The following is a 25,921-nucleotide window of genomic DNA, read 5'->3' as shown; positions in this document are numbered from 1 at the left end:
TTTTTTTTTTTTTTGGCGAGGCAATTGGGGTTAAGTGACATGCCCAGGGTCACACAGCTAGTAAGTGTCAAGTGTCTGAGGCCGGATTTGAACTCAGGTCCTCCTGAATCCAGGGCCAGTGCTCTATCCACTGCGCTACCTAGCTGCCCCCAATGGTCTTTTTTTTAATCAATGACGTGAATAAAAACAAAGATAGCATGTGTGTCTGATTTGCAGATACTACAAAGTTGAGGACTGCTAAAAGACTGGATAACAGAATCAGGCTCCAAAATAATACTAACAGGCTGAGTATTAGGCTGCATTTATTTAGATGAAATTTAAGAGTCTTACATTTAGGTTTTAAAAACAAATCAATTTCAATTGAAGTTGAGAAGACATATCTAGACAACAATTTGCCTGAAAAGATCAAGGGTTTTTTCATGGATTGTTAAACTCAATGAGTCAACAGTGTGATAGGGCAGCTGAAAAAGTCCATGAAAATTTTGACTATGAAAAAAGAATTTAGGTATGAGTTACACTGTACTCAAACCTGCTCAGATTATATCTTAAATATTATGATCAGTTCTGGATACCACATTTCTTTTTGCTCACTGGTGATCTTCAAGCAAAGGCTAAATGAGCAATTATTGTCTAATGTTATGGGGAAAATTCTTTTGGGGGTTTGAGTCAGACTAGATGGATTTCCAACTCGGAAAATATTTTTTGTATTTGTCTGGATTCTTCTTTTGCCCCCATCTCCCCTTCTAAACAGTATATCCTCCTTAGTAGATTGTGTGCTTCTTGAGAGTACGGGTTAATTTTTTTCTAGTTGTATACATGCCCCACCATGTAATAAGCATTTGATAAATGTTTAATTATAGTAACAAGGTTAAAGACCAAGTCCTGCATAATGCCAATGGAGATCTTCCCCTTCAGTTAGAAGTTGAGCTATTACTCAACATATTCGGATATAGTCATCTAGCTACAAATTCACATAAATGTATTCACAATAAATACATTCACATAAAACCAAGTCCATATTTTATCCATCTTATTCACCTAATATCATATTCCAAGTTCTCTGTGCTTTTCAGCTTTGTTGAAATTTTACAAAGAAAATATTTTTTCCATATATTTCCTTAAGAAATCAATCTGGTGATTTTCACCAAAAAGAAAAAAGAATCATATTAATTTGTCACTGGGCATATAGGTATCTCAAAGGATAATTAACAAAACATTCAAGATCAAACATGTATTCTTCACATCTGCCTATAAAGTCTTCCCATTCCAAATAAGCCATGCTTTGCTATTCCATCCAGTTAATGTCCCATTGCTCTCCTCCTATTTACTTGACACTTCTTGGGGGAAAAACAAACCAAAATACTGTACATTAGGCTTCTGTTTTCTCAACACTTTTACTCTTGCTTTGACCATATGCAATTAGTTTTCAATGCCTTTGACCTCCCCCAAATGACTTACTAATCGTCATGTCAACAGCTTTTCAAATTCTTTCCTCTTCCTCTTTCAATTCTCTGCAGCTTTTGATATCGTTGGCTCTTAATAAATACTCTCTCTCCTTTTGCTATGGAAACACCACATTCCCTGGTTCTCTTCCTATTCCTCTAATTAATCCCTCCCAGCCTCTTTCACTGGCTCCTCATCCTGTTTCCAACATCTTAATGTATTTTCCAAGGCTCTGTCCTTGGTTGTCTTCTTTTATTTCCCTTGACAATCTCATTCCAAAGCTTCAACTAACATCTCCAAGGAAATTACTTCCAGATCTATATTTATGTCCAGAACAACTCTATTGTGGCTGATTATCCCAAATATCCAAAACTGAGTTACCACCTCTTCTCTTTAAACCTTATGCCTTTATGATTTTTGTCTATCATTTCATTTTCACCATTACTCCTATGTCTGTAATTATAGGATTAGCTTTGATTCTTTTTTCTCCCTCATCCCTGATAGCTAATCAATCCAAAAGAGTTGTAGTCAATTCCATTCCCATAACATCAAATTCCTCACCTCTTCTCTATTCTCACTCTCATCAAACCTACAAGTCCCTCATTTCCATTCACCTAGAATACTGTAATAGGTTCCTCAATGGACTTCTCCCCTTTCACACTTTCTGTCCTCCCTCTTGATAAGTAATATATCTCTAATAATGCTGCCTGTATTAAGTTGGTTGAGTCACTCCACTGATCAAAATTCTCCAGTGGCTCCCTATTGACTACTGAGTAAAATTTAAATTCTTATGTCATGTACTAAAACTCTTCCACAAGCTGTTCCAAACTACTTTTCAATTATGTAACATTACTTTACTTCACATAATCTATATTCTGGCTTAAGTAGGCTAGTTCCCTGTCTCTAGAACATTCTAGAATAAAGGAGGGCATGTCCTCTCTTTACCTGTTAAATTCCTACTCATCCTTTAAAGCCCAACTCAAATGCAGTTTTCCCCACCATACTAATGGATCTCCATCTCAGTCTAACAACCTTAGACCTCTTATACATCAAATAATACTTTTTGTTAGAACCTTCTGTGTACACTTAGATATTATATATTATGGCTGTGCTGGTATCTTACCCCTCTATTAGACCAAGCTCCAAGAGGACAAGTTATCTAATCTTTATATCTCCCTTAGCACCTAGCAAACTGTTTTGCATAGACAGATATTTAAAGGTCACTCAATTTAATTGTTGCTACTGTGACTGTTGCTATGGCATAGAAGTTGCCTTCCACAGTGCAGAAAAGCACTTAAGGTTTCTTTCATAGTTCCATGGCATTCTCAGTAAGAAATCAATCTTCCATAGATCCTTAGTAGACATTGAAATGTAATTATCTTACACTAAGTGTTACAACACCAAAGCAGTTAGTTTAAAAAAAAAAAGTGATGTATTCCTTTGAGGAATATAGAGAAGAAATTCAGCTGCCTTCATGTATGTTTAGGAAAAAAAAAAGACTAAGTTACATACCTGCTGAGATTCTTGTAAAAGTAGAATCAATTCCATTCTGACAGAGGCAAGGCCACCACCATGAGACCCATGTAGTATACAGTAACTAAGGAACATCCTTAGAAGGGACTGATACTTCAAAAGCCACTGTCGTCTTTTCTGGAAATTATCTTTCAAATGATTTACTTTTGGTTGATCAAATAAATCTTTTGTATTTTCATTTAATATAGCTTCATCCACATTTTCACTGAATATAGATTGTACATCCTCCACATCTGAACAGTAGTCACAAGCTTTCTGAAGAGCTACCACCTCTTTTTCAAGCCAGTGGTACAGCTGGTACCTCAATTTTCCACCATCTATTTCATAACCAGTGGATAATGTTCTCAACTCTACTGTAAGAATTTTTAAACATGCTCTAAATTTCAATTGTACCGCAATGATATCCTCTGAAGGACTTAAGATATCATTTTCATCTATGCTGAAAGAGTCTGTGTAGCTGGAATTTGTTTCAATTATTTTTTCATCCACTTTCATCTGTGAAGGTTTCAGTTCTTTCATTGAAAGAGGTGTGTCCTCATTTTCCTCATCATTATCACTATCCCACTTTAGGTCTAAAGATTCATCCTGTAATACAAGGCTTGGTTGACTCCAGTCAAATGAAAGAGTGGAATTAGATCGTTTATCTGATAAACCATCTGAAGAAGATTTCAAACCATTTATCACACACTCTGACCAATCAATACTAGATGATTTATAATCCTTTGCATCCAACCTTAATGGAGAGGAAGGAGAACAATCTTTACTGGTATCAGGAAAACTACAAGTTTTATAAAAAAGTTTTGTCCTCCTGATGACTTTGGGCATTTTTAATAATACCTCTAAAGCCAACATGGGACAACCAGCTTTTAAGTGAGCATGTGCAGTGGTGAAAAATAATCTTCTTTCACTTAAGTTAATTTTTCCTGCTAATCCATTTTCTCCCGTTAAGCATATTTGTGTGGAAGATGCATCAGAAGAACCAAAGTGGCGTCTCAGCAAAAGTGGATGTGTCCTGAGGTAATTGTAGAAATTAAACACTGCAGGGCTACAGGTGGAAGATGCCATGCCTTGATCTGAAAATAAATCAAATTTTTGAATACAAAACCCAAAGAAACTTCCTAAATATATATATGTATTTCAGTAGCTGATCTGTGGAAAATATGGGTTAAAAAAGTTATAACAGTTTGCTGATGCAAATTAATACATTTTTGCCCAGTAGTTACAATGACAGAGTATCAAATCAGCATTACCCACATCACAAACTCTCTGCCCTGCTCCCCAACCCCTCTTTTCTCTCTCTCTCCCTACCTGGTAAAAACCCAGGAAAGGGTATTCACTAAAACAATAAAAAACTAGAGGTTGGAAAAAATGAGAGCTATGTGTTATCTTCTCTTCCACCCCTATTTTGAGACCTTGTATAAAAAAATGCAAATAGCAAAACCCACTTCATCACTCTCTTCAGGGAAGGAGTAGGGAAGGGTGGAATGGGTACTGAGGAAACCAATGAAAATAAAATAAAAATGTTTTCTCTAAAGATTAATGAGAGAGAAGATAAGTAGAGATGAAACAGAAATGAATACTAAAAATAAAGAAAAAAACATGTTCTTGGTATTTCCAAGAGATTAGATTAGAAGTAGTTCATAGAGAGGGCCTTATCTGGTATTTTGTTCAAGAATGTGAATTTGGGTTTGTCACAATCTCATTAATTTCCTAAGACCAGAAGTATCAGGTCATTTCCCTGATAGTCTATTTATTACTCTCTGCACCCTCTGAATCATACTAAACTATTTGCCTTTTTTTTTTTTTTTGGCAGAGCAATGAGGGTTAAGTGACTTGCCCAGGGTCACATAGCTAGTAAGTGTCAAGTGTCTGAGGCTGGATTTGAACTCTGGTCCTTTTGAATGCAGGGATAGTGCTTTATCCACTGCACCACCTAGCTTCCCCCTAAACTATTTGCTTTTAACCTCACATAACACATGCCGCTCCTGTCTCTCTAATTTTGCATAGGCTTTTCCTCATGCCTGGAATATACTCCCCAATCAACTCTACCTCTAAGAGCTCTAATTTCCTTCAAATCTTAATTCAAATGCTACTTCCCAGAGGAAGTCTATCCTAACTTAGTTGGTGTCTTTTCCTTCAAAAATTACTTCATATCTACGTGGTATGTAGTTTGTATTGACTTCTCTGTGGTTCTGTCTGAGAGCAACAGAAATGGTACACTGACTCCATCTCTGGTACCATTTTGCCATTTTTTTTCTAAGCAGCAGCGACTAATTGGAAATATTATTAAGTACATTGTTAAATTAGGTCTAACTTTTTCTAAAACATTTGATTGCTTTACAGACACACAATGAATATTCTAAGATATATTATATACATTGTAAATAGGTCTTGAACTAGACTGTAAGATTCTGGATAGCTGGAATCAGGTTTTACAGACTTTCAGCATACTGTTGATACATAATGTGCTAAATAGTTTATGAATAAATATAAAATTCACAATTACAAACATAATCTTATATTACCTTCTTCCTCTCTCATAGGTTGCTTTATTAATGTATCTAGAGCCCTACTGTAATCTTCCAAGATCCAGTATGCCATACTCCGAAGGAAAGGATCATCATGTACATTCATGTTCATTGAATAGTGTTCTTTGAGTGAAGAATCAATTCCCAAAACTTTTTTATGCAAAATAGATTTGTATGTTGCAGATGTATCAAATTCAGATTCATAAAGTCTTGCTATTACCAAAGCCAACTGAACATCATTCAACTTTTCCAGACAAACCTAGAAATAAAGCCATATCATGTTACTTCTAATACTAAAAAAGATTCTCATGTCTAAAGATACACTAGGTATTAAGCTTCTAGAAACTAGTAAGAAAAAGCTTTTAAGATTAAGGATAATAATAAATATTACTTCCGTATGTCATAGATTTGTAATTGGTAAAACTAACCAACCTAGGGAAATTAGAAATTTCAGTTCTTGATACAATATTCTAATAAGAACATCGATAAACCAGTCAATATCTTGAAGGAAGGCAAGCAGGATGGGTGGGGGGGATTTAAGTCCTGGCCATATACTGTGACTAAAGAAGGGCAGTGGGGTGTTTAACCTGTAGAAGAGATGTCCTAGGGAGGAAATGAATGAGGTTTTTTTTAGTCTAAGAAGACAAGCGAAGGCCAATGGGTAAAAACTGCAAAGAAATTCATTTCAGTTTAGGGTAAAGAAAAAATTTCCTAAGAATCAGAGCTGTACAAACATAAAATGGGTGACCTTGAAAGCTAGAGGGCTTTTCCCTTTCTGGAGGTCTTCAAGCAAAAGCTAAGTAAGCATTTGTTGGGTAAATTTTAAAAGGTATTGCAATTTAGGTATGACTTTTACTAGATGGCTTCTGAGCTCACATGAAATGCTTAAAAGAAAAAAAAGATAAGTTAGAAAACATGAGAAGTGAAATAGTAAATTAGATATAATTGAGCAAAGACATACTAATAGACAATAATATGTAGACAAATTAATTAAAAACCTGAAATAGATACCTGCCCCCATTCAAACTAGTTTTTCTTTTTTCTTCTCTTCATGGAGACAGGCAAAAATAATCTGCCCTGGTGAGTTTTTGTTTAAACAGTTTCAAGGGGGAAAAAAGTTAAGGGTCTGCTGCATATTCTTTCTTTTTTTGCAAATAGCATTTTATTTTTTCCAATTACACAAATAGTTTTCACAATTCATTTTGTTGTTGTTGTTGTTGTTGTTTTTTTGGTGAGACAACTGGGGTTAAGTGACTTGCCCAGGATCACACAGCTAGTAAGTGTTAAGTGTCTGAGGCCACATTTGAACTCAGGTCCTCCTGAATCCGGGGCCAGTGCTCTATCCACTGCACCACCTAGCTGCCCCTCACCATTCATTTTTTTTTTTTTGAAGGGCAATGGGGGTTAAGTGACTTGCCCAGGGTCACACAGCTAGTAAGTGTCAAGTGTCTGAGGCCGGATTTGAACTCAGGTCCTCCTGAATCCAGGGCCGGTGCTTTATCCACTGCGCCACCTAGCCGCCCCCATTTTTTTTTTTTTTAGTGTATGAGGTATTTTATTTTTTCCGTTACATTTAAAGATAGTTCTCAACTTTTGTTTATACATGCTTTACAATTTCAGATTTTTCTCCCTCCCTCCCCTCTCCTCTAGACAGCAGGTAATCTGATATAGGTTATATCTATATATCTCTATACATATACATATAGATATATATATATATACACATAATAACATTAATCCTATTTCTGCATTAATCCTGTTACAAGAGAAAAAATCAGAGCAGTGATGCAAAACCTCAAAATAGAAAAAAAAAACAACAGCACCCAAAACAAAAGAAATAATATGGTTCAATCAGCATCTATACTCCACAGTTCTTTCTTTCTTTTTTTTTCTTGGATTTGGAGATCCTCTTCTATCATAAGTTCCCTGGAACTCTTCTGTACCATTGCATTTCACCATTCATTTTTAATAAAATTTTGAGTTACAAATGTTTCTCCTTCCCCCCCACCCCAAGCAATCTGACATAGGATATACATGTGCAGTCATGTTAAACATATTTTCACATTAGTCATGTGGCAAAAGAAACAGAAAAGGGAAAAACCATGAAAAAAAACAACAACAAAAAACCAAAGTAAAAATAAAATGTTTTGATCTGCATTCAGACACCATAGTTCTTTCTCTAGATATGGATACCTGTTGAATATTCTCTAGATATGGATACCTGTTGAATATTCTTAAGGAAATTAGTGCAATTTTTCCTCATTTTCTATGATCTTAGCATCACTCAACTGAAATTGTTCTCTTCAAAGTCATGAGTGACTTGAAATATGTTTTTTTCCCTCAGTCCTCAAATCCTCTTTGACTTCTCATCAGTATATGAAATTGCTCATTACCCCCATCCCCTCTCTAGATATTCGCTTCTTTGGCTTCTGAGGCCAAAGGATGCTTTCCTGATTCTCCTCGAGTCCCTAGGCAGAAAGTTCATAAACTGCAGTCATTGCCCTGAGCCCACTGTTTTTGTACCATGTGAACTAGAATTTTATATTTTAAAATAAAATTTTGCTCTATTAAAAACATAAAAACTATTCTTAGTTGCTAGCTATACAGGCCCCCTTTATTTTTATTTTTTTATAGTTAGTTTTTCTATTTATTTGAAGCACAGTAAAAAAAATTGGTACACTTTGGGAATTCAATGGCACAAGGTACACTGCCATAACTTTAGGGACATTATACATCCAAAAAAAACTAGATTTTTTTTCTCCCTTTTTGAAATACCGCATTTCATAATTTTACATGCCCAAACAGACCATTTACAAATATTAGGTCAATAAATTTCTAACGTATATAAAAATGTAGCTTTCTTACTAAAATGAAAGAATTAAAAAGATCAGTGTCTAAACAAGAAAAGACAAAAACCAAACTGGAATGAAAGCCTAGATATCACATCTAAAATCGGGGCTTTTTGTTTGGGCCTTCATATTCTCTTCCTCTACCATATGCTGCTGGAGTTCCAGGTCCTATTCCTCTAGGGCCCTGCCCACCCACAGGCCCAGCTCCTCCCTGCCCAAAGCACTCAGTACACATGTCACTTTCCATCATGGAACCACTCAGGGATGTTGGTAGAACTCTTGGGCTGGCCTCATAACCTGGCTTCCTGAGCCATAGGGATCTCCCATGTTCATTGTTCCTGCACCCATTCTTATCTTTCTCTCGCGTGGATCCATGTATCCCATCTGACTATAACTTTCTTCTCTTTGGCCTCTCATTTGCTCTTCCATCTCAAGTTGACAAATCATCATTTCTTTCTCTCTTCTACGCCATTCTTCCTCTTGACAGGCCCCCTTTAGATTGACCCTTGAGCCATAGTATGTGGATTCCTCCTCTAAAGGATCCTTCTCTCCCTTCTTTACTTTTCTTCCCCTTTCCTAAAGTTCTATCCTTAGTTCTCTCTTCTCTCCCAGTTTTTCCAGCAATACTACATATTCCCTTGGTTTCAATATTAATTCACTGCAAATGACTTCCAGTTTACTGTTATGACCTGAATTCTTCCTAGTTCCAAACCCCTTTCTCTAACTACCTGGTAATTCAAATTCAGCACTACATTATTTCCCCCAAATCTTATTCTTCTTTCCTTCCTTCTGACTTTACAATTTTGTTTAGCAATACCAATATTCACCAAGTCACCTACAGTCAAAACACTCTCATTTCTGTAGCAATTTCTTGTATCCATATTCCTCTCCTGTCTTACTACTGCTACTACACCACCACAGTACATATCTAGCAACTACCTCCAAACAGATCTTCTTGCCTTCTTTTTCCTACCCCCACCTCAAAATCCAGACTTCACACTATTGCCACATTAATCTTTCTTGTAACATCTCTAGTAATGTCACTCTTCAGCTAAAACAATCTGCAGTGGCTCTCTAGTGCCTAATACTATGTAAAGGTCAAACTTGGAATTTAAAGCCTTCCATAATTCTGTGAAACCTTATTTGTAGCCTTAGATTACACTGTAGGCAGCAGCATGAGAAGTGTACAGAGAGTTAATAGTCCTACCCCTGATACATACTGGTTATGTAACCCTGGGTAAGTGATTTAAACTCTTAGTACTCTCTTAATGGTCTTAACTACATTAGATGGTGAGGACTTAGACTAAAAGAAGCAATTTATTCATCTGGGAGTTACTTTTATCCATGAAATCAGAGGATCAGTCCTATGTGTCATAGCAGTATATCATACTGTGGTAAAAAATTATTGGAGTTTTAGCTGACTCATTTGGGAGGGACCACACCTGGCCCACCCTGAAGTTACGTATGCTACTAAGGTCAGAAAGAGAACTCTCCATAAGCAGTTTTTGAAGGACCTCCCCTTTTGGAGGAGAAAGATTGAATGCTCCCTGAGGGGAGGCCAAGGCACTTCCGGAATGCTCTCTCTCTCCCTCTCTCTCTCTTCTGCCTTTCCGGTGGCTAGAGCAACTGCAGACATCCCAAGTGTGGTGAGTGAACACAAATTCCTTTGAATTAGCTTAATTGGAAATGATCTGGGGATTGCATAGACTTAGTTTAGAGTTAAGAGAATTTATCTGTATTTCTTTTTCCTACTTCCTTATCTTTGATTTTTATTAATTTCACCTTTGTTGTTTAATTAATTCCCAAGTAATAAAATCTGATCCTTTTGTGGAAAAGAAGCTGTAGGGCTCCTTTCTTATTGGCCTGGGAGAAATATCTAAAAGGGCAGTTCGGAGGGGAAGGAGCTTCGAACCTAAAGGTCCCTTCATTATTTCTGGGACCCCAATATTTTGGCAAGTCACCCAATTAACGCTCCATATATTAAATTTCGGCCCTCACAATGCTATGTCCCTCTACACTTCAGTCAGTATATATACTACTTGTCATTTTCTGGATACATTCTTTTTTCCTGGTTCCATAATTTTGTTAGCACTATTCTCTTTATCTGTAATGCCCTATATTATAATCTCCTCCTATAAAATCTTCCTTCATATACCTATTGAATTTTTGTCTATAGTCTGAAGACCATTTCAAATAGCACCTTCTGCACCAATTCTTCCTATTTTTTCCCCAGAGATAGTACAGTGCTATTTTTGCAGCTGACACATGTACTATGTTTTATTTAACATTATTAGGATATGTGTAACCAAGCTATTCAATTAATTCAATAAGCATTTATTAAGTACCCACTATATTCAAAACATTATGCTATATTGCCTCCATAAGATCAGTGACTGTGTCTCATCTAATCTTTTTACCACTTTTAACTCTTTGTAAAGTGCTTAGCAGTAAATGTTTAGAGCATTTTTACTTCTCTACAGAAGTTTTTTAATTGCAATACTCTAGATCAAAACATTGGGCATAACATATAACTTGAAATAAAAATGAAATTAGAAATTAAAGCAGCATCACAAAATGTTTTAAAAGCTCTTCCTATCTCAATTATTTTAGGTTTGTTTATATACAGAAACATATTCAAATATATACATTTCACTAATTACCTCAACTGCATCTTTTAGGCAACCAGCCAGAAGAAAAAATGCTGCAGAATGTTCAAATCTTTGTTTGCCTAGCAAAGAAAAAGCATTCTTTAATGCTGCTTTACGCCATCTGTCGTCTGCAAAATTATGTCCAAAAAACTGTGTCATCTTGGTATCTTTTTGAGATCTAAAGAAAAAAACATGAAGAAAATCTGAGAATCAGAACTCTTATGGGGAATTAGTTCCAGCCTAGGAAATAGTTTTAAAACAATAAGTAGCCAAAAATAATTTCTTACCACCCAACACAATGATATATACTCTTTAAATAAACAAACAAAAAAATCAAGATAGGGCCTCCTCAACAAAGTCTAACAAATTATTTTAAAAAGCACATTTCTAAAACCACCTGAAATTCTAAAAAAATTCCCCATGGAATTATTCTGCCTTCTTCATTATCTTCATTAAAAAACATCATTTTCCTGCTTTTCCTGATCACTGTCACTGATGGCAGAGTGAGGATGAATTTGAGTAACTTGGGCAATAAATGCCCAGGGAGCAAGATCTTAACCAAAGCAGCCATGGGAGATATAGTTTAAATTAGTTCTAAGGTTAGGGGCGGCTAGGTGGCGCAGTGGATAAAGCACTGACCCTGAATTCAGGAGTACCTGAGTTCAAATCCGGCCTCAGACACTTGACACTTACTAGCTGTGTGACCCTGGGCAAGTCACTTAACCCCCATTGCCTCACCAAAAAAAAAAAAAAATTTGGTTCTAAGGTTGCTCCAATGTAGTCCTACGAATCCATCCATTCTGACTGCCCAGAATTTATTTCATCTCCTAATGCACTGGGGAATAGATTAAATCTTGTATTTTCTAGTACACCTAAAAGTAAAATAAAATATAGGACCAGAGCATCATTCAAATCTGAGGATTAGCCTTGACATTTTTTGCTACATTACAGAGTATCCTTAAGAAATCAAGTAGAAAAATGACTCCTTAAGAAATTTCTCCTAAATCAAGCCAATGAAGGATACTCCTAAGACATCAATATAATTTCATCTGTTATTTATAAATTTATGAAAAAATGGGGCCATGTTATTGCTTTATTAAAATTTTGTCAATATGGCCACTGAAAATAAATGTCAGTTTCCAAATGAAAGGAAAAAAAATTAGTAGATATTATTTCTTGTGTGTGTGTGTGTGTGTGTGTGTGTGTGTGTGTGTGGCAACTGGGGTTAAGTGGCTTGCCCAAGGTCACACAGCTAGTAAGTATCAAGTGTCTGAGGCTGGATTTGAACTCAGGTACTCCTGAATCCAGGGCCGGTGCTCTATCCACTGTGCCACCTAGCTGCTCCTAGATATTATTTCTAAACATTGCCATAAAACTGCACCAAAGGAGAAAAAATCCAATTCTTTACCCAGTACATTTCAGTGTTTATTAAATACTTCTAATTTTAAAACATAATTCTCTACCATACCTGTATAACCCCCAAATCACAGCCTTTTTCTTCATTGCAAGGTAAAAAATGGCAGCATCTAATGGATCATTCTTTCTATAAAAAGCTGCTTTAGCTACCTGTAATCAGAAACTAAAGTTTAATACTCACTTATGTTTCATATATACACTTAGAAAAATTTGTTTTCTGAAATAAGAAAGTGTCCTAATGCCATCCATTTATAGATGTGAAATACTAGTGTGCATTAGCTATGTATTTATAGTTCAATTTGTTTAAAGGATAGGTTAAGTTAGATGGGAAGGGAAGAAGGAGGGAAGGAAGTCTATGCCAAGATAATGTATGCTCTAGCAGATCCTACAAAGCTGGTGCTTCAAGTACAGGCCTAGTGACAGATTCTATGTCTCTCTTCTGAGGACCAAGATTAGCATTACCTCAGAGAAGTAGGGAAGTTTTTGGCCATAACAAGTTTACAAGTTGTAGAGAGTTTATGATTAGTGTTAGTGAAGGAAGTTCTCCATAATGATAAAATTACAACTCCCTGAAGTGGTTAAAAAGAATGAGTTCCATAGCTATACTAGTTAAGCTTTCTTCTCTTAGACTACTTAAGACTACCCTGAATCCCAACCAGCACCTTTACAAAAGTAGGTAACTGATTCAAGAGAACTGGGAGAGTATAGGCAATCAACACAAAGCTATAGCCACCATGTGAAAAGTTAAAGCTTATACTCTGTTGACAAAAGGATTCATATTTAGCCTAAGCATTAACATAAACTGAAATTAGCTAGCATTTTTTAAAGTGCAGAGGTAAAAAGGACTTGTTTGCTTGTTTAAAAAGCACTGGAGGAATATGGAAGTATTACAGCAAACAAAAAGGCAGCATATTAGTTCATTTTTACACTACATTCCTAATGTTTACCTTTTCTATACACTTGCGTAAGACTCGAGTGTTTCGAACCCACCACCCTACACCCATAGCTCTCAGTTCTGACCAGGTGGGATCATCTTTCTGCATAGCAGGAAGCATATTCAGTAGCTCTTCCTCTGCTACAGAATGAAATGCCCAGGCAAAATGACTAGTAGAGAGACCTAAAACCAGGAAGACAAATAGAACATTGTTAATTCTCAGTGTCAAAAACAAAACCTCCATCTCATGATGATTTATTAAAGGGAGGGCAAGCTGGGAGGATCTCAGAAAGGACCTATGATTTCACTGATACTAAGGAACTCTCAATTGGAAAACTCCTTTCATCAGTGCAGATTGGCCACCTGCCCTGGAATTTCTCTGAGACATTAGGTTAAGTGATTTTCCCATGAGGTCATGCAGCTAGTACTATCAGAAGGAAGACAAACTCAGGTCATCCCAACTTCAAGGTTTGCACTCTATCTATAAAAATTCTATTAAGTAGGAACAAATCTTGAACAAAGTATATTTCATAAAATTACTCCATACGTGAGGTGTGTCTAAATAATCAAGTCATCACTACCATAAACAGGTAAGGGAAGTTTCTCACTTAAACATATTCTTATGTCTATTTAAGAAACCTACTACAAAATTACCTTGGTGAAGGAGCTGAGCTCGATAGAAAGGTGGAAGAGAAGTTGTGAGAAAAGTGTGAAGCCGAACAGCCAAAAGAAATTTTAAGCCACATTCATCAAGAGTTTCTCCACCTATGAACAAAAAATACATTCTTTACTTGTTTTCATTGAAATAAAGCTAGAAAATCATTCCATTCAGAATGGATGCAGCCAGCATAGATAACAGTACAAAACTTGACACAATGGGCCTAAGCAATAGGACACTAAGCATATAAGAAAAAGAAAGGGAAACACATTTTTAAGTTGAAGAAAGAGTGTTGAGTAGGAAATAAAAAATAAAGAGATTTCTCGTTATGGAAAATAAGATGTTACACCAACAATTTGTTTAATTGTATTGGCATGCTTGATCTTTTTTATAAATAAGATATATAATATTTAATTTAATTTATGATCATACATTGAAGTCAGGGAGCATGATCATGGGCCAATAACCAAATTTCTCTGAGCTTCAGGTTTGACGTTTATAAAATGAGGATAATGATGCCACCACTCTCTCTCTCTCAGGGTTGTCATAACAAAAGTGTTTTGCAAACTTTAAAATCTTATACCATCTTTAGCATTAACAAAACACTTTCTTCACAATTACCCTGAAAGTACAACTATTATCCCTAACTTTCAGATAAGGAACTGAGGCTCAGAGAAATGAAATTACATTCTCACTATCAGAAAATAAATTCTGGAGCTGTAATTCATATTAATCTCTGATGAATTGTAGTCGAGGGATCTAAAGGTTTTAATATAAATCAAATAATCATAACAGCATAAAAATATTGTTTAGGTTTCCTCATAACTCCTTGGTGAGCAGCATTAGATAAGCAAACTACGGTAAGAAAACATTAAATGATTTTTCCAAGATCAAACAACAAATAAAGTGCTAGAACTCAAATACAGGCCTGACTTTGTGACCTGTGCGCTCTCCCTGCTATGCCACTACAACCTCTTCACTGAGGAAAAAATGAAAACAGCTAAAATTAAATATATTTATATCAACTTATCCTCTAAGCATTTTCTTAAACTGTTTTGTACTATAAGAACAAGGATTCTAGAAGGAAAATATAAATTTCAGTGATATAATTTCCTCTACAATATTAAATAAAATTATTTCTGGAACACTTTTACGTATGGCCAAGTTTTTTTTTTTCCCTTTCCCGTCCTTAACCATTCCTCACCCCCAAGATAAAAACAATTGGAACAGTAGAAAGATCACTGACTCAACAGTCAGAGGATTCAGGTTTAAATCTCTGCCACCTACATGATCTTTGGCAATGATTCTCTCTATCTCACCTTTCTCATCTATAAAATTAGAGATATACTAGATGATCATTAAGGTCCCTTCCAGCACTAAATATTATACCAATCATAACTGCTTCTATATGGCACAAAAAATTCCCTGGACTCCCTTTTATCTAGGACTGGGGGTGAAGTCCATGACTCCATATCATGTGAATGATAATTAATGAGTTTTTCCAAATGCTTCAAATATCAACATGTTTTCTATGGCAAAATCTGTTGGGAAAGCACTGCTCAGAATGGTCAACATCTTTCAAATTTTAACCTATTTTAAAATTTTAAAAAATGTTAAAAAATAAAATACATAATAATGCTAATGGCTAGCTTGTGTGTAGTGTTATGGTTACAACAAATCTGTGAATTACTGAGGCATTATCCCTATTTTACAGGCATCTAAGGCAGACAAAGGTTAAATAACATGACCAGTTACTTAACTAGTTGTCACAGAACTAGTAAGTTTCTGAGGTCACATTTGAATTCAGCTATCCACTGTGCCACCTAAATTCCTTAAACAGAAAACACATTTTTACCTTGGTTTCTGTCTCTGCTTTCACCAATATCAGTACTTGTTGTCGCAATAGTATCTGCTAAGGCCATCAAAGACATCTGTTCCATCCGGTTGAGACCTGGTAAGCTAGAATGAAGTAAATGGCTCGAAAGAACTTGGGCATGTTCAGGACCAAAGTAAGTTGGACTGTACTGAGAAAGATCAATAACCTTGGGCTTTGTATTTTCTTCTTCTGTCTCAAAGAGATTAATATCATCAGTAGTTAGTGCTGACATCTGAAAAAGCTCATTGTAACTTTCATCATGTAATTGACTTGTTTCGTTTAAGTGACTACAATTACTGGATTTCTCTGAAGATGAAGAATAAGGGTTATCATCATCTGCAGCAAGTAAGGCATATAAAGGGAGAGGGGGTACTGAATCTATTTCCGTATAGTCAGTATTTTCAGTTTTATTGAACGTTGGAGGGTCTCTTGTGGTACTTCCGCTTGCACTGATGGTAAGACATTTAAGACGGCGTTCATGATTGGATGCTGTTTCATTCAAAGCCACAACTTCTCCTGCAATGCATTTAACAAGATGGGATAAAATGGCCTTAGCCCTACGCACTTTACCAAGATCCATGAGTTCTAAAAGCTGCAACGGATGATACTGAGGTAAAGTTGGTGAGAGTGCATGAGCTGCTTCAAAAAGACCTGAATCTTCCATGTCCATATCAAGATCAAACGCAGTTTTCTTTCCACAAATTTTCTGTGCAAGACTAGTCATGGAGCGAGTTAATGTTTTCTTTGGTGGGTGTAAACCAGACCCTGATGAATTACTTGGTTTCATTAAACTTATGATAGATGGAGTGCTTCCATCACATGAGTCTGTGATCCCCGGCTCTTGTTTGGAAGGTGGCTGCCACTGGGAATAAACATGCATCTCGCAGTCCATTCCTACCACAAGTATACCATCACGTACCCAAGATAGAGAAACAGGAAAAGGTGGTGATCCTTCTACTGAAGAAACCAAATCGACACACCGAAGTAGAACAAACTTAGACTGAGACAAAACTTTAGTATTCTCCCATAGTGGGAATGCCAAGCCTTCTTTACCACTTTGTTCTTGAACTCTGCCAGCCAGTTGTCCATACATAAAGAGCTTTGATCCAATTCCTATAGTAAGTATATGAGAACCATCTTCTCTAGACATCCAGTCTAAGTGAACTAAGTGCTTTGTAAATGGCATGATATTCTCTTTACTAGATAAATAAACCTCTTGTTTATTGTAGGCCACTAAATTGCTATCAATGCTAATACCAGAGTCCAACATTGCACTTAATTCATCTAAATGAATTGTCTGTTCAAGGATCCAAAATGAACCTCCTGTAGACTCACATTCAAAAATACTTACATGCATCATAAAGTCTTGAGAAGATCTTCCATTAGATGTACTCTGCTTGTAGGCTACAGCTAAACGATTTGTGTGCGCACAGCTAACTTCTATTGGCCTGCCTGGAATAGTTACAACACTGCTACTGGGAAGTCCATCCTCAATGAGTAAAGGCCATTCTTCCCAAATGTACTCAAATTTACTTTTTGCAGTACTCTCTGATGTGGCAGTCTCTACAGATGTCACTCTGCACCTCCAAAATCTTACTTTTTCATCTGAACATGAAGTTGCCAATAAATAGGGTGCACTGCATACTGGATATATGGAAGAGGAACTTAGATGTCCTAAAACAAAAACAAAATCATTTCTTAGGCAAAGAATCAAATCATTCTGTTTATTTAAATAGATTAATACATTTAGTTTTTCGTCCTTTCAGAACAGTACCATTAAAACACTAAATAGTGCATTTAGATATTGATGTTTATTTTAAAAAATTAAATAATTCAAGAGTAGTTGCAAAAAATATATATGTGTGTGTGTGTGTGTGTGTGTGTGTGTGTGTGTGTGTGTGTGTGTGTGTGTGTGTGTGTGTGTGTATATAAAATGTCAAAAATGAAAAAGGCTCCAAGTAACATAGGTGAACAGTTGGTGCAAGGAAAGTTCGATAACATTATATGATCCTGGAGACTTTGAAGGAATTGTTAATATACCATGTCATTCCAAATGGCCCTGATTTTAAATAAAACCCACCAGATAAAGACAAAAGAGCGTGCTCTCCATGTTCTTTAAAACAAAGAAAAAAAATTCCAGCCTCTGCTCCTTGCCATGGAACTTCATTTTTTCTCCCCTTTAGGCCAATCCTAGAATATTTTAAATGACTCCTAAATTAATACTTTTGTCTACCATAATCTCTTCTATCAGTAATACTTTAGTTAGAGGATAACATGTACTTCTCACAGGGCAAACAGTTATAGAACTTGGAATTGTATCTTCAAAAAATAAAGAGCTCCACCATTCTCTCAAATTTTATCATTTTCATTTTCAACAGCCCTACCCTATTTTTGGTGCAATATTTTGGAAAATACATAATTTTTAAGCTACTTTAAAATCCCAGCCTCTTGCCCAACCTCCCTCCACAAAGAGTTACTAAATGGGGAAGGGGGGGAGAGGAGTTACAAATAAAAGAATTCTATGCTCTTGAAAATGCCCCCTGTAACCTCTTTCTTCTGTTTAGTACAGGAAACAGGAAAGAAGAAACTGAAATTATGACATTGTGATAAGTATTCAATGATACCCAGAAATGACAAGTCATTTCAAGAGGGCAAGCAGGAGAATAGGCATAACACTCAAGTTCAAATATATTCACAAGTGGAATGAAGAAGTAAGCATTGTTTTATAGTACATATATATTGGGTTTTATGTAATTTTTTTCTTTTTTTTGGCGAGGCAATTGGAGTTAAGCAACTTGCCCAGGATCACACAGATAGTAAGTGTTAAGTGTCTGAGGCTGGATTTGAACTCAGGTCCTCCTGACTCCAGGGACGATGCTCTATCCACTGCACCACCTAGCTGCCCCTTAAATTTTAAAAAAATAACCTTTTTGAGCAAAGCTTAAGGAACTGACTGCATAGGTCCCTTAGAAACTCTCCCTTTAAAAATGTCCTAAGATTTAGTGTAAATCAATAGAATATATTTAGCTAGGATAATGGCATAACCTTTAAAGTTATTATTTTTTCAAATTACAAATATTTCAAATTATATCAATGGGCACTTGGCAAGACATGGGGCTCAAAAGCACCTGATCAAGTTATTATCATTATTCTTTCTGTTCTTCCTTCACAGTTACTTGAAAAATAGTAGTTATATATGAATATCAGAATATTTAACATAATAATACTTATATATGTGAAACACTCATGGATTCCAACATTTTACTATTTTCATTCCTTAAGATTCACAAACCTGCTGATGGCTTAACACTGATTATCTCGACTCCTGCTGGCAAATTCAGTTCTTGGCTATATACCATTTCTGAAGAAAGAGTCAATTTACTAGTACTCTGAAGATTTGCTCTGCAAGCCTGATATTTCTTTGAAAAAAGAGATTGGATCTTTTCTGGAGAAGAAGAAAATTCTTCTTGTTGTGACACTTCCCCAGACACACTTGCATCTATTTTCTCATCTGAAAGATAATGTATAAACAGCTATCATATTCTAAATATAAGAAGAAAACTCCTATCAAACTTAATTTGGGCAAGAAAATGAACATTTGAGACCACAAACTGAATAGCATGCCAAAAAGTACATATATAAATAGCTTTAACAAGGAAGGTAACCAAAACAGTCCTAGTTACCTTTAAATTAACTAAAATTTTATTTTACCTCAAAAAAATTACTATTTACCTATAGAGACAGGAATGGATTTTAAATGTAAATTCCACATATGAAGTAATGAGCGGTTGTCTTGAGTGTACTCTATCACAACTAAGTAGAATTTTTCAGAAAATCCATTAGGTTGGGTACCTGTTGGTATTAAGAGGCTTTGTTTAGTATAAGCTTAGAAAATAAAAGATACATCTTAAACAGAGAACTTAAAATAATTAATAAAGAGTAGTAGTTCAAATTTTTATTTAACATACCATTAAAAAATGGGTTCCAACAAAGATGAAAGGACAAGATAATTATCAAATTTTCCACTTCCTAACAAAGATCTAGATTTGTATTCAACATCCCTACAGTATGCTTATATTTCATGAACAGAATTAGTTTTTAAAGGTCAACTGAAGATAGATTACTGATACTATGAAAATCACTTTTAATGCATATGGCTATCATAGCAAAAAGTCAGAAAATCAGCTAACAGCCACAATTTCTGGAGTGAGGAATTTTCAAATGATAGGAATAATAATGAAGTCAACTTAGAACAGCATAATATTTCAAGGTGTTTTGTTTTTGTTTTTTAGTAAGGCAATTGGGGTTAAGTGACTTGCCCAGGGTCACACAGCTAGTAAGTATTAAGTGTCTGAGGCTGGATTTGAACTCAGGTACTCCTGAATCCAGGGCCAGTGCTCTATCCACTGCACCATCTAGCTGCCCCAGCATCTTTTAAAGCTCTAGATGGTTTAAAGCAAATTTTAATAAGGTAAAAATAACGGCAGATATGTTTCATTTAAATAATATCTAAACGGTTTTTTACCACCAAATATGCAAGTTACAAGGAACATGCATACCAAAAAAAAAAAATTCATATATATTCACCCACAGCTGCACTCCAAAATCTCTAATATTTACAGATGAAATTTCTACTTTAGGAAGCTCCTTCAACTGCACTACTCTAATCATCATAACTTATCAGCATATTGCCCAGTTTCTTCTACTATCTGGTCACTGAAGGCACTCCTTCTCACTAAGGCTAAGCCCTAAATTCATACCCTTGAGAAGAGATGTTATAATATCTTAGACTTGGAATCCAGAGCCCTGATTTTAAATCTTGCTTCAGACCCTTAATAGGCAAGCTACAAACTCTTGAGTTTCAGTTTTTCAAATATGAAACAGGATAGTACTTATACTACCCACCCCACAAGGTCAATACTGTGTAATTATTCAATCTCTCTCTATATATATGTGAGGCATTTTTTATTGATTCCAGCACTTCTTGCCTCCTATAGGACATTGCTCTGATAGATGTTCTCCTGTCACATAAATCTGGGATTTCTCCTTAGCCACTGTTTTTTTCTCACCCTCACTTAAGAAATACATTCTGGCCTGAAGGGGCCTAAAAAAAACTTTCCCATGACTTTTCTGGCCAATTTAACTATTGGTGTTCAGTGCCATACTAATCAAACTACCAAAAATTATTTCATAGAGCTATAAAAAAAATAACAAAATTCATAGGGAAGAACAAAAGGTCAAGAATATCAAGGGAATTAATTGGAAAAAATGCAAAGGAAGGTGACCTATCTGTACCAGATCTAAAACTACATTATAAAACAGCAATCATCAAAATTATTTGTTACTGGTTAAGAGAAGTGGATCAGTGGAATAGGTTAGGCACAAAAACCAAAGCAGTAAATGAATATTGCAATCTCCTGTTTGATAAACCCAAAGACTCTAGCCTCCAGGTTAAGAACTCATTATTTAACAAAAACTGCTGGGAAAACTGGAATATATAGTAAAGTCAAAATGGGTACATGATCTAGACATGAAGGGTGATACCATAGGCAATTTAGAAAAGGAAGGAATAGTTTACTTATCAGATCTATGGCAACAGGAAGAATTTATGACCAAAGATGTGATAGAGAACATTATGAAATGCAGAGTGGATCATTTTGACTACATTACATTAAAAAAAATTTGCACAAACAAAACCAATGCCAACAAGATTAGAAGGAAAGCAAAAAGCTGGGAAACAATTTTTACAGTCAGTGTTTCTGATAAAGGCCTCATATCTAAAATATATAGAGAACTGAATTAAATATGTAAGAATACAAGTGATTCCCTGATTGAGAAATGGTCAAAGGATATAAACAGAAGAAGAAATTAGAGCTATCTACAACCATATGATAAAATGTTCTCAATCACTACTGATTGGAGAAATGCAAATTAAAACTACTCTGAGGTACCACTCCATACCTATCAGATAGGCTAAGATGACAACAATGGAAAATGATAAATGTTGGAGAAGATGTAGGAAAAGTAGGACAGTAAGGTACTGTTAGTGGAGTTGTGAACTGATCTAACCATTCTGGAGAGCAATTTGGAACCATGCCCAAAAGGCTACAAAACTGTGCATACCCTTTGACCTAGAAATACCACTACTAGGTCTGTATCTGAAAGAGATCATAAAAAGGGAAAAAGCCCCACATGTATGAAAATATTTATAGCTGCTTTTTGTGGTGGCAAAGAATTGGAAATTGAGGAGATGTCCATCAATTGGGGAATGGCTAAGCAAGTTGTGGTATATGAATATAACGGAATACTACTGGAATACTATTGTGCTGTAAAAAATGATAAGCAGATGGATTTCAGGAAAACCTGGAAAGACTTACATGAATTGATACTGAGTGAAATGAGCAGAACCAAGAGAACATTGTACACAGTATCAACAACATTGTCTGATGATCAACTGTGATGGAATTAACTCTTATCAGCAGTACAATGACCCAAGATAATACCAAAAGATTCATGGTGTAAAATGCTTTCCACTTTCAGAAAAAGAACTATGGAGTCTGAATGCAGATTGAAGCATACTATTTTTATTTCTGTTGTTACTGTTTATTCTTTCTTGCTTTTTTTTCCTTTTGTTCTCATTCTTCTCTTACAACATGACTAATATGGAAATATGTTCAACATGATTGTAATGTATAACCTATATCAGATTGCTTGCTGGCTCTGGGAGGAGGGATGGAAGGGAATATTGGAGAAAAATTTGGAACTCCAAAAAAATATCTTTACATGTAATTGGAAAAAATTTTTTAAAAAATTAATTTGGAGGGGGAGGGCAGGGGGCCAAGGGGAGTTAAGTGACTTGCCCAGGGTCACACAGTGAGTGTCAAGTGACCAAGACCAGATTTGAACTCAGGTACTCCTAAATCCAGGGCCGGTGCTTTATCCACTATGCTACCTAGCTGTCCCTAAAAATTAAATTAAAAAAAAATTTACATTAAAGAAAATTAAAGACAAGCATCAAAAATCTCTATGAAAGATTATGCAGTTATACATATTGTTCAATTTAAATGTTGCCACAAAGAGTAAATTTAAAAAAAAAAAAAGGAAAGAAATTTCCTTCATTGACAAAGACTGCATTTCAGCCATGCGTGCAGATCCTGTGCAACTGTTATCCATGTTCTCTGCAAATGCTCAACTTGGGATCCACTCAATGGGCTGGAGTCTTTCCTTGCTTCCTCCTACATCAGAAGGGTATGTGGCATTCTGGATATCCACTTGTGAACCTTAGTTCTTGCTTGCCTATCTTCTCTTCCTGTCATACAGATCTATCTATCACCAGAGCACCTCTTTGCTTACATACTGGCACTTGCTCAGACCCACCAAGCACTTCTCCTCTACCCTCTGTATGATACTCTTTAGTTTCAAAGAGGCAGTAATGTTAAACATTTCATGTTACATTGAAGAGTTGGGCCTGCTTGTTTCCTTCTAATACTATTATCAAGGATGGCTTTGAATCATGTATAGCTCTTGTATAGACAGTAACAACAATATTGTAAAGAAATCACCCATGAAAGACTTAGCTACACTGATGGTTATAATGATCCATGACAATTCGAAGTATTCATAATGAAAAATGCTATGTCCAGGTAGAGAATTGATAAACTCAATGCAGGCCAAAGCATACTTTTTTCCACTTAAAAAAAAAATTTTTTTTTTTGCAACATGACTAACATGGAAAAATGCTTTGTATGACTCCTCATGTACAATGGATATCATCCTGCTTGCCTTCTCAATGGGTGACAGAAGGATTATAGAAAGGGAGAGAATGTTAAGATTTTGAAGGTTAAGATTTTGTATAGAAAAAAGAATAGACACATATTAGCCGGAAAGTAGTGAAATTATAAAATATTTTCAGTGTTAACTAGGTCTGAGATTTTTTCTCACACCTTTGGCATCTTTCAGTTTCCTTGTATATTAGTCCCTCAATGTCTGCTTTTGGCATGGATCTATTTTGTAGATAGACAGATGCATAGATGGATGGGTGGATAGTTGGATAGATAGATATGTGTATGTATATATTATTCATGTATACACACATACACACACAGAATTCTCATCTTTATTCTCTTTAGTGCCACAGGACTCTTCAGTAAGCACCTCAGGTACTGTGATGTTACAATCTAAACATGGTGATTCCACTATTCTTGATGTAAAACAATTGGCTATTAATAAAAAAAAAATCTTGGGGGGCAGCTAGGTGGCACAGTGGATAAAGCACCAGCCCTGGATTCAGGACAACCTGACTTCAAATCCGGCCTCAGACACTTGACTCTTACTAGCTATGTGACCTGGGCAAGTCACTTAACCCTCATTAATACACAAAAAAACAAAAAGCAAACAAACAAAAAATCTTTTCCATTTTTCTTCTGTTTACAGTATTTCTATTTTCATCATCAAATGTCCATCATGCTAAGCTTTCTTCAAGCTGGTTTCTCTACTATTTCTATCAGCCTTAAGAGATGATGTTGCTCATGTTTGTGCATTATCCTTCCTAAGATTTTACAAAAGAGTTTATTTTCCAACCCAATGCTGCCATCATTTCATTATTCTCCTCTCCCTCCCCAGCTGCTTTCCTGGACTTTATGATGTCCAGAAACTCATTTCAGCACTCCCTATTCTCCTCAGCACTTCCACTCCTCCCTCTGGCCAGAGGTGGACCTCTTCTGTGATCCTCCACTATTTAAAGAGGACTCTTGGGGAATCCACCCATCATTTTCAATTCAGTTGATTTCCTGGACTTCAGGATCTCTAGATCACCATTCTGAAAGATGAAATCAACTCTGAAACGTTTACCTCCTCAGATGATTTCTTTATCATGCCCCTCTACTAGGTAACCTCCCTGCCTCTTCTCCCTACCCTATGGCTCCCTGCTTTTTAGCTTCTTTTTGTGTTGGCTTTCTCCATCAGAGCTCCTTGAAGGCAGGGACTAACTTATGTTTTTCTGTGTATCCCCAGGGCACTTAATACATGGATAGTGACATTGGTAGCCATGATTCTTCAATTGTCAAGTCAGATGTTGGCTAAGATGCCTTTGGGGCTCTTTTGGTCTCCTTGTTGTGACAATTAATTTACAATGGTTAAACATCTGGAAGAAACCCTCATGTTACAGAAGGAAAAATGTCAAATTTTGTATTATGTAATTGGTCTACATAATTCCATGCAAATAAGTGCTTAAATGATTTTTGATGATAAAGAAGTAGTGGTATTAAGTATGTTTTTTCCTAAAAGAACATTCCAGAATTAACAGATCCCTTACTTTCTGTGATACCTGATTCCATTTCATTATATCAAGCCTAAATATGCCTTTCTATAACTTCCACTCACAGGTACTTGGCCCTATATGGGACTTGGGACTAAGTCAACATATCTAATCCCTCTCTTTCACATGATATCCCATGAAAAACTTGAGGAAAGCTGTATCATGTTGTTTCTTTTTTTTTTCTTCTTTTCTTTTTTGCAGGGCAATGAGGGTTAAGCCCGGGGTCACACAGCTACTGCCAAATGTCTGTGGCTGAATTTGAACTCAGGTCCTCCTGAATCCAAGGCCAGTGCTTTATCCACTGAGCCCCCTAGCTGTCCTATCATGTTGTTTCTAAGCCTGTATCTCTTCAGGCTAAACAGATCTCTGGTTCCTTCAATCAATCTTTATGTGCATCTTCCCCTCATCATCCTGGTTTTCATTCTCTGAGAAAAATCCTTTCTAAATCTAAGAACCCCTAACTGAACAGAATATTCCAGATGCAGATTGATTAAGACATGGTATAAGAGAATTATCACTTCCCTCAAACAGGCAAGTGTAGGTCTCCCTTAAGTTAGTCTAAAATTGCATTAGTGTTTCTAGTTGCTATAACATACTCTTCACTCATATTAAGACTGTAATCAAGTAAAATTCTTAAATCTATTCCACATGAACTTCTGTTGAGTTATACCTTCCCTAAGCAATTGATTCCTTGTATCCAAGGAAAGGATTTTATATTAA

At 35.9% G+C, this 25,921-nt stretch overlaps 1 protein-coding gene across 1 annotated transcript in view; it reads right to left on the bottom strand.

The window, feature by feature from the left end:
- Nucleotides 1-25,921, bottom strand: part of DMXL1 (Dmx like 1) — a 162,586-nt gene that overhangs the window by 84,534 nt on the left and 52,131 nt on the right. The window contains 9 exon segments of the mRNA XM_043985159.1: nt 2,956-4,049; nt 5,502-5,763; nt 11,014-11,179; nt 12,470-12,567; nt 13,365-13,534; nt 14,006-14,116; nt 15,865-17,559; nt 19,178-19,396; nt 19,618-19,737. Coding sequence (XP_043841094.1) covers nt 2,956-4,049; nt 5,502-5,763; nt 11,014-11,179; nt 12,470-12,567; nt 13,365-13,534; nt 14,006-14,116; nt 15,865-17,559; nt 19,178-19,396; nt 19,618-19,737 — 3,935 coding nt within the window.

The sequence above is a fragment of the Dromiciops gliroides genome, chromosome 1, assembly GCF_019393635.1.
Source record: "Dromiciops gliroides isolate mDroGli1 chromosome 1, mDroGli1.pri, whole genome shotgun sequence".
Lineage (NCBI taxonomy): Eukaryota > Metazoa > Chordata > Mammalia > Microbiotheria > Microbiotheriidae > Dromiciops > Dromiciops gliroides.
This window is presented reverse-complemented; position numbering and strand designations above follow the sequence as displayed.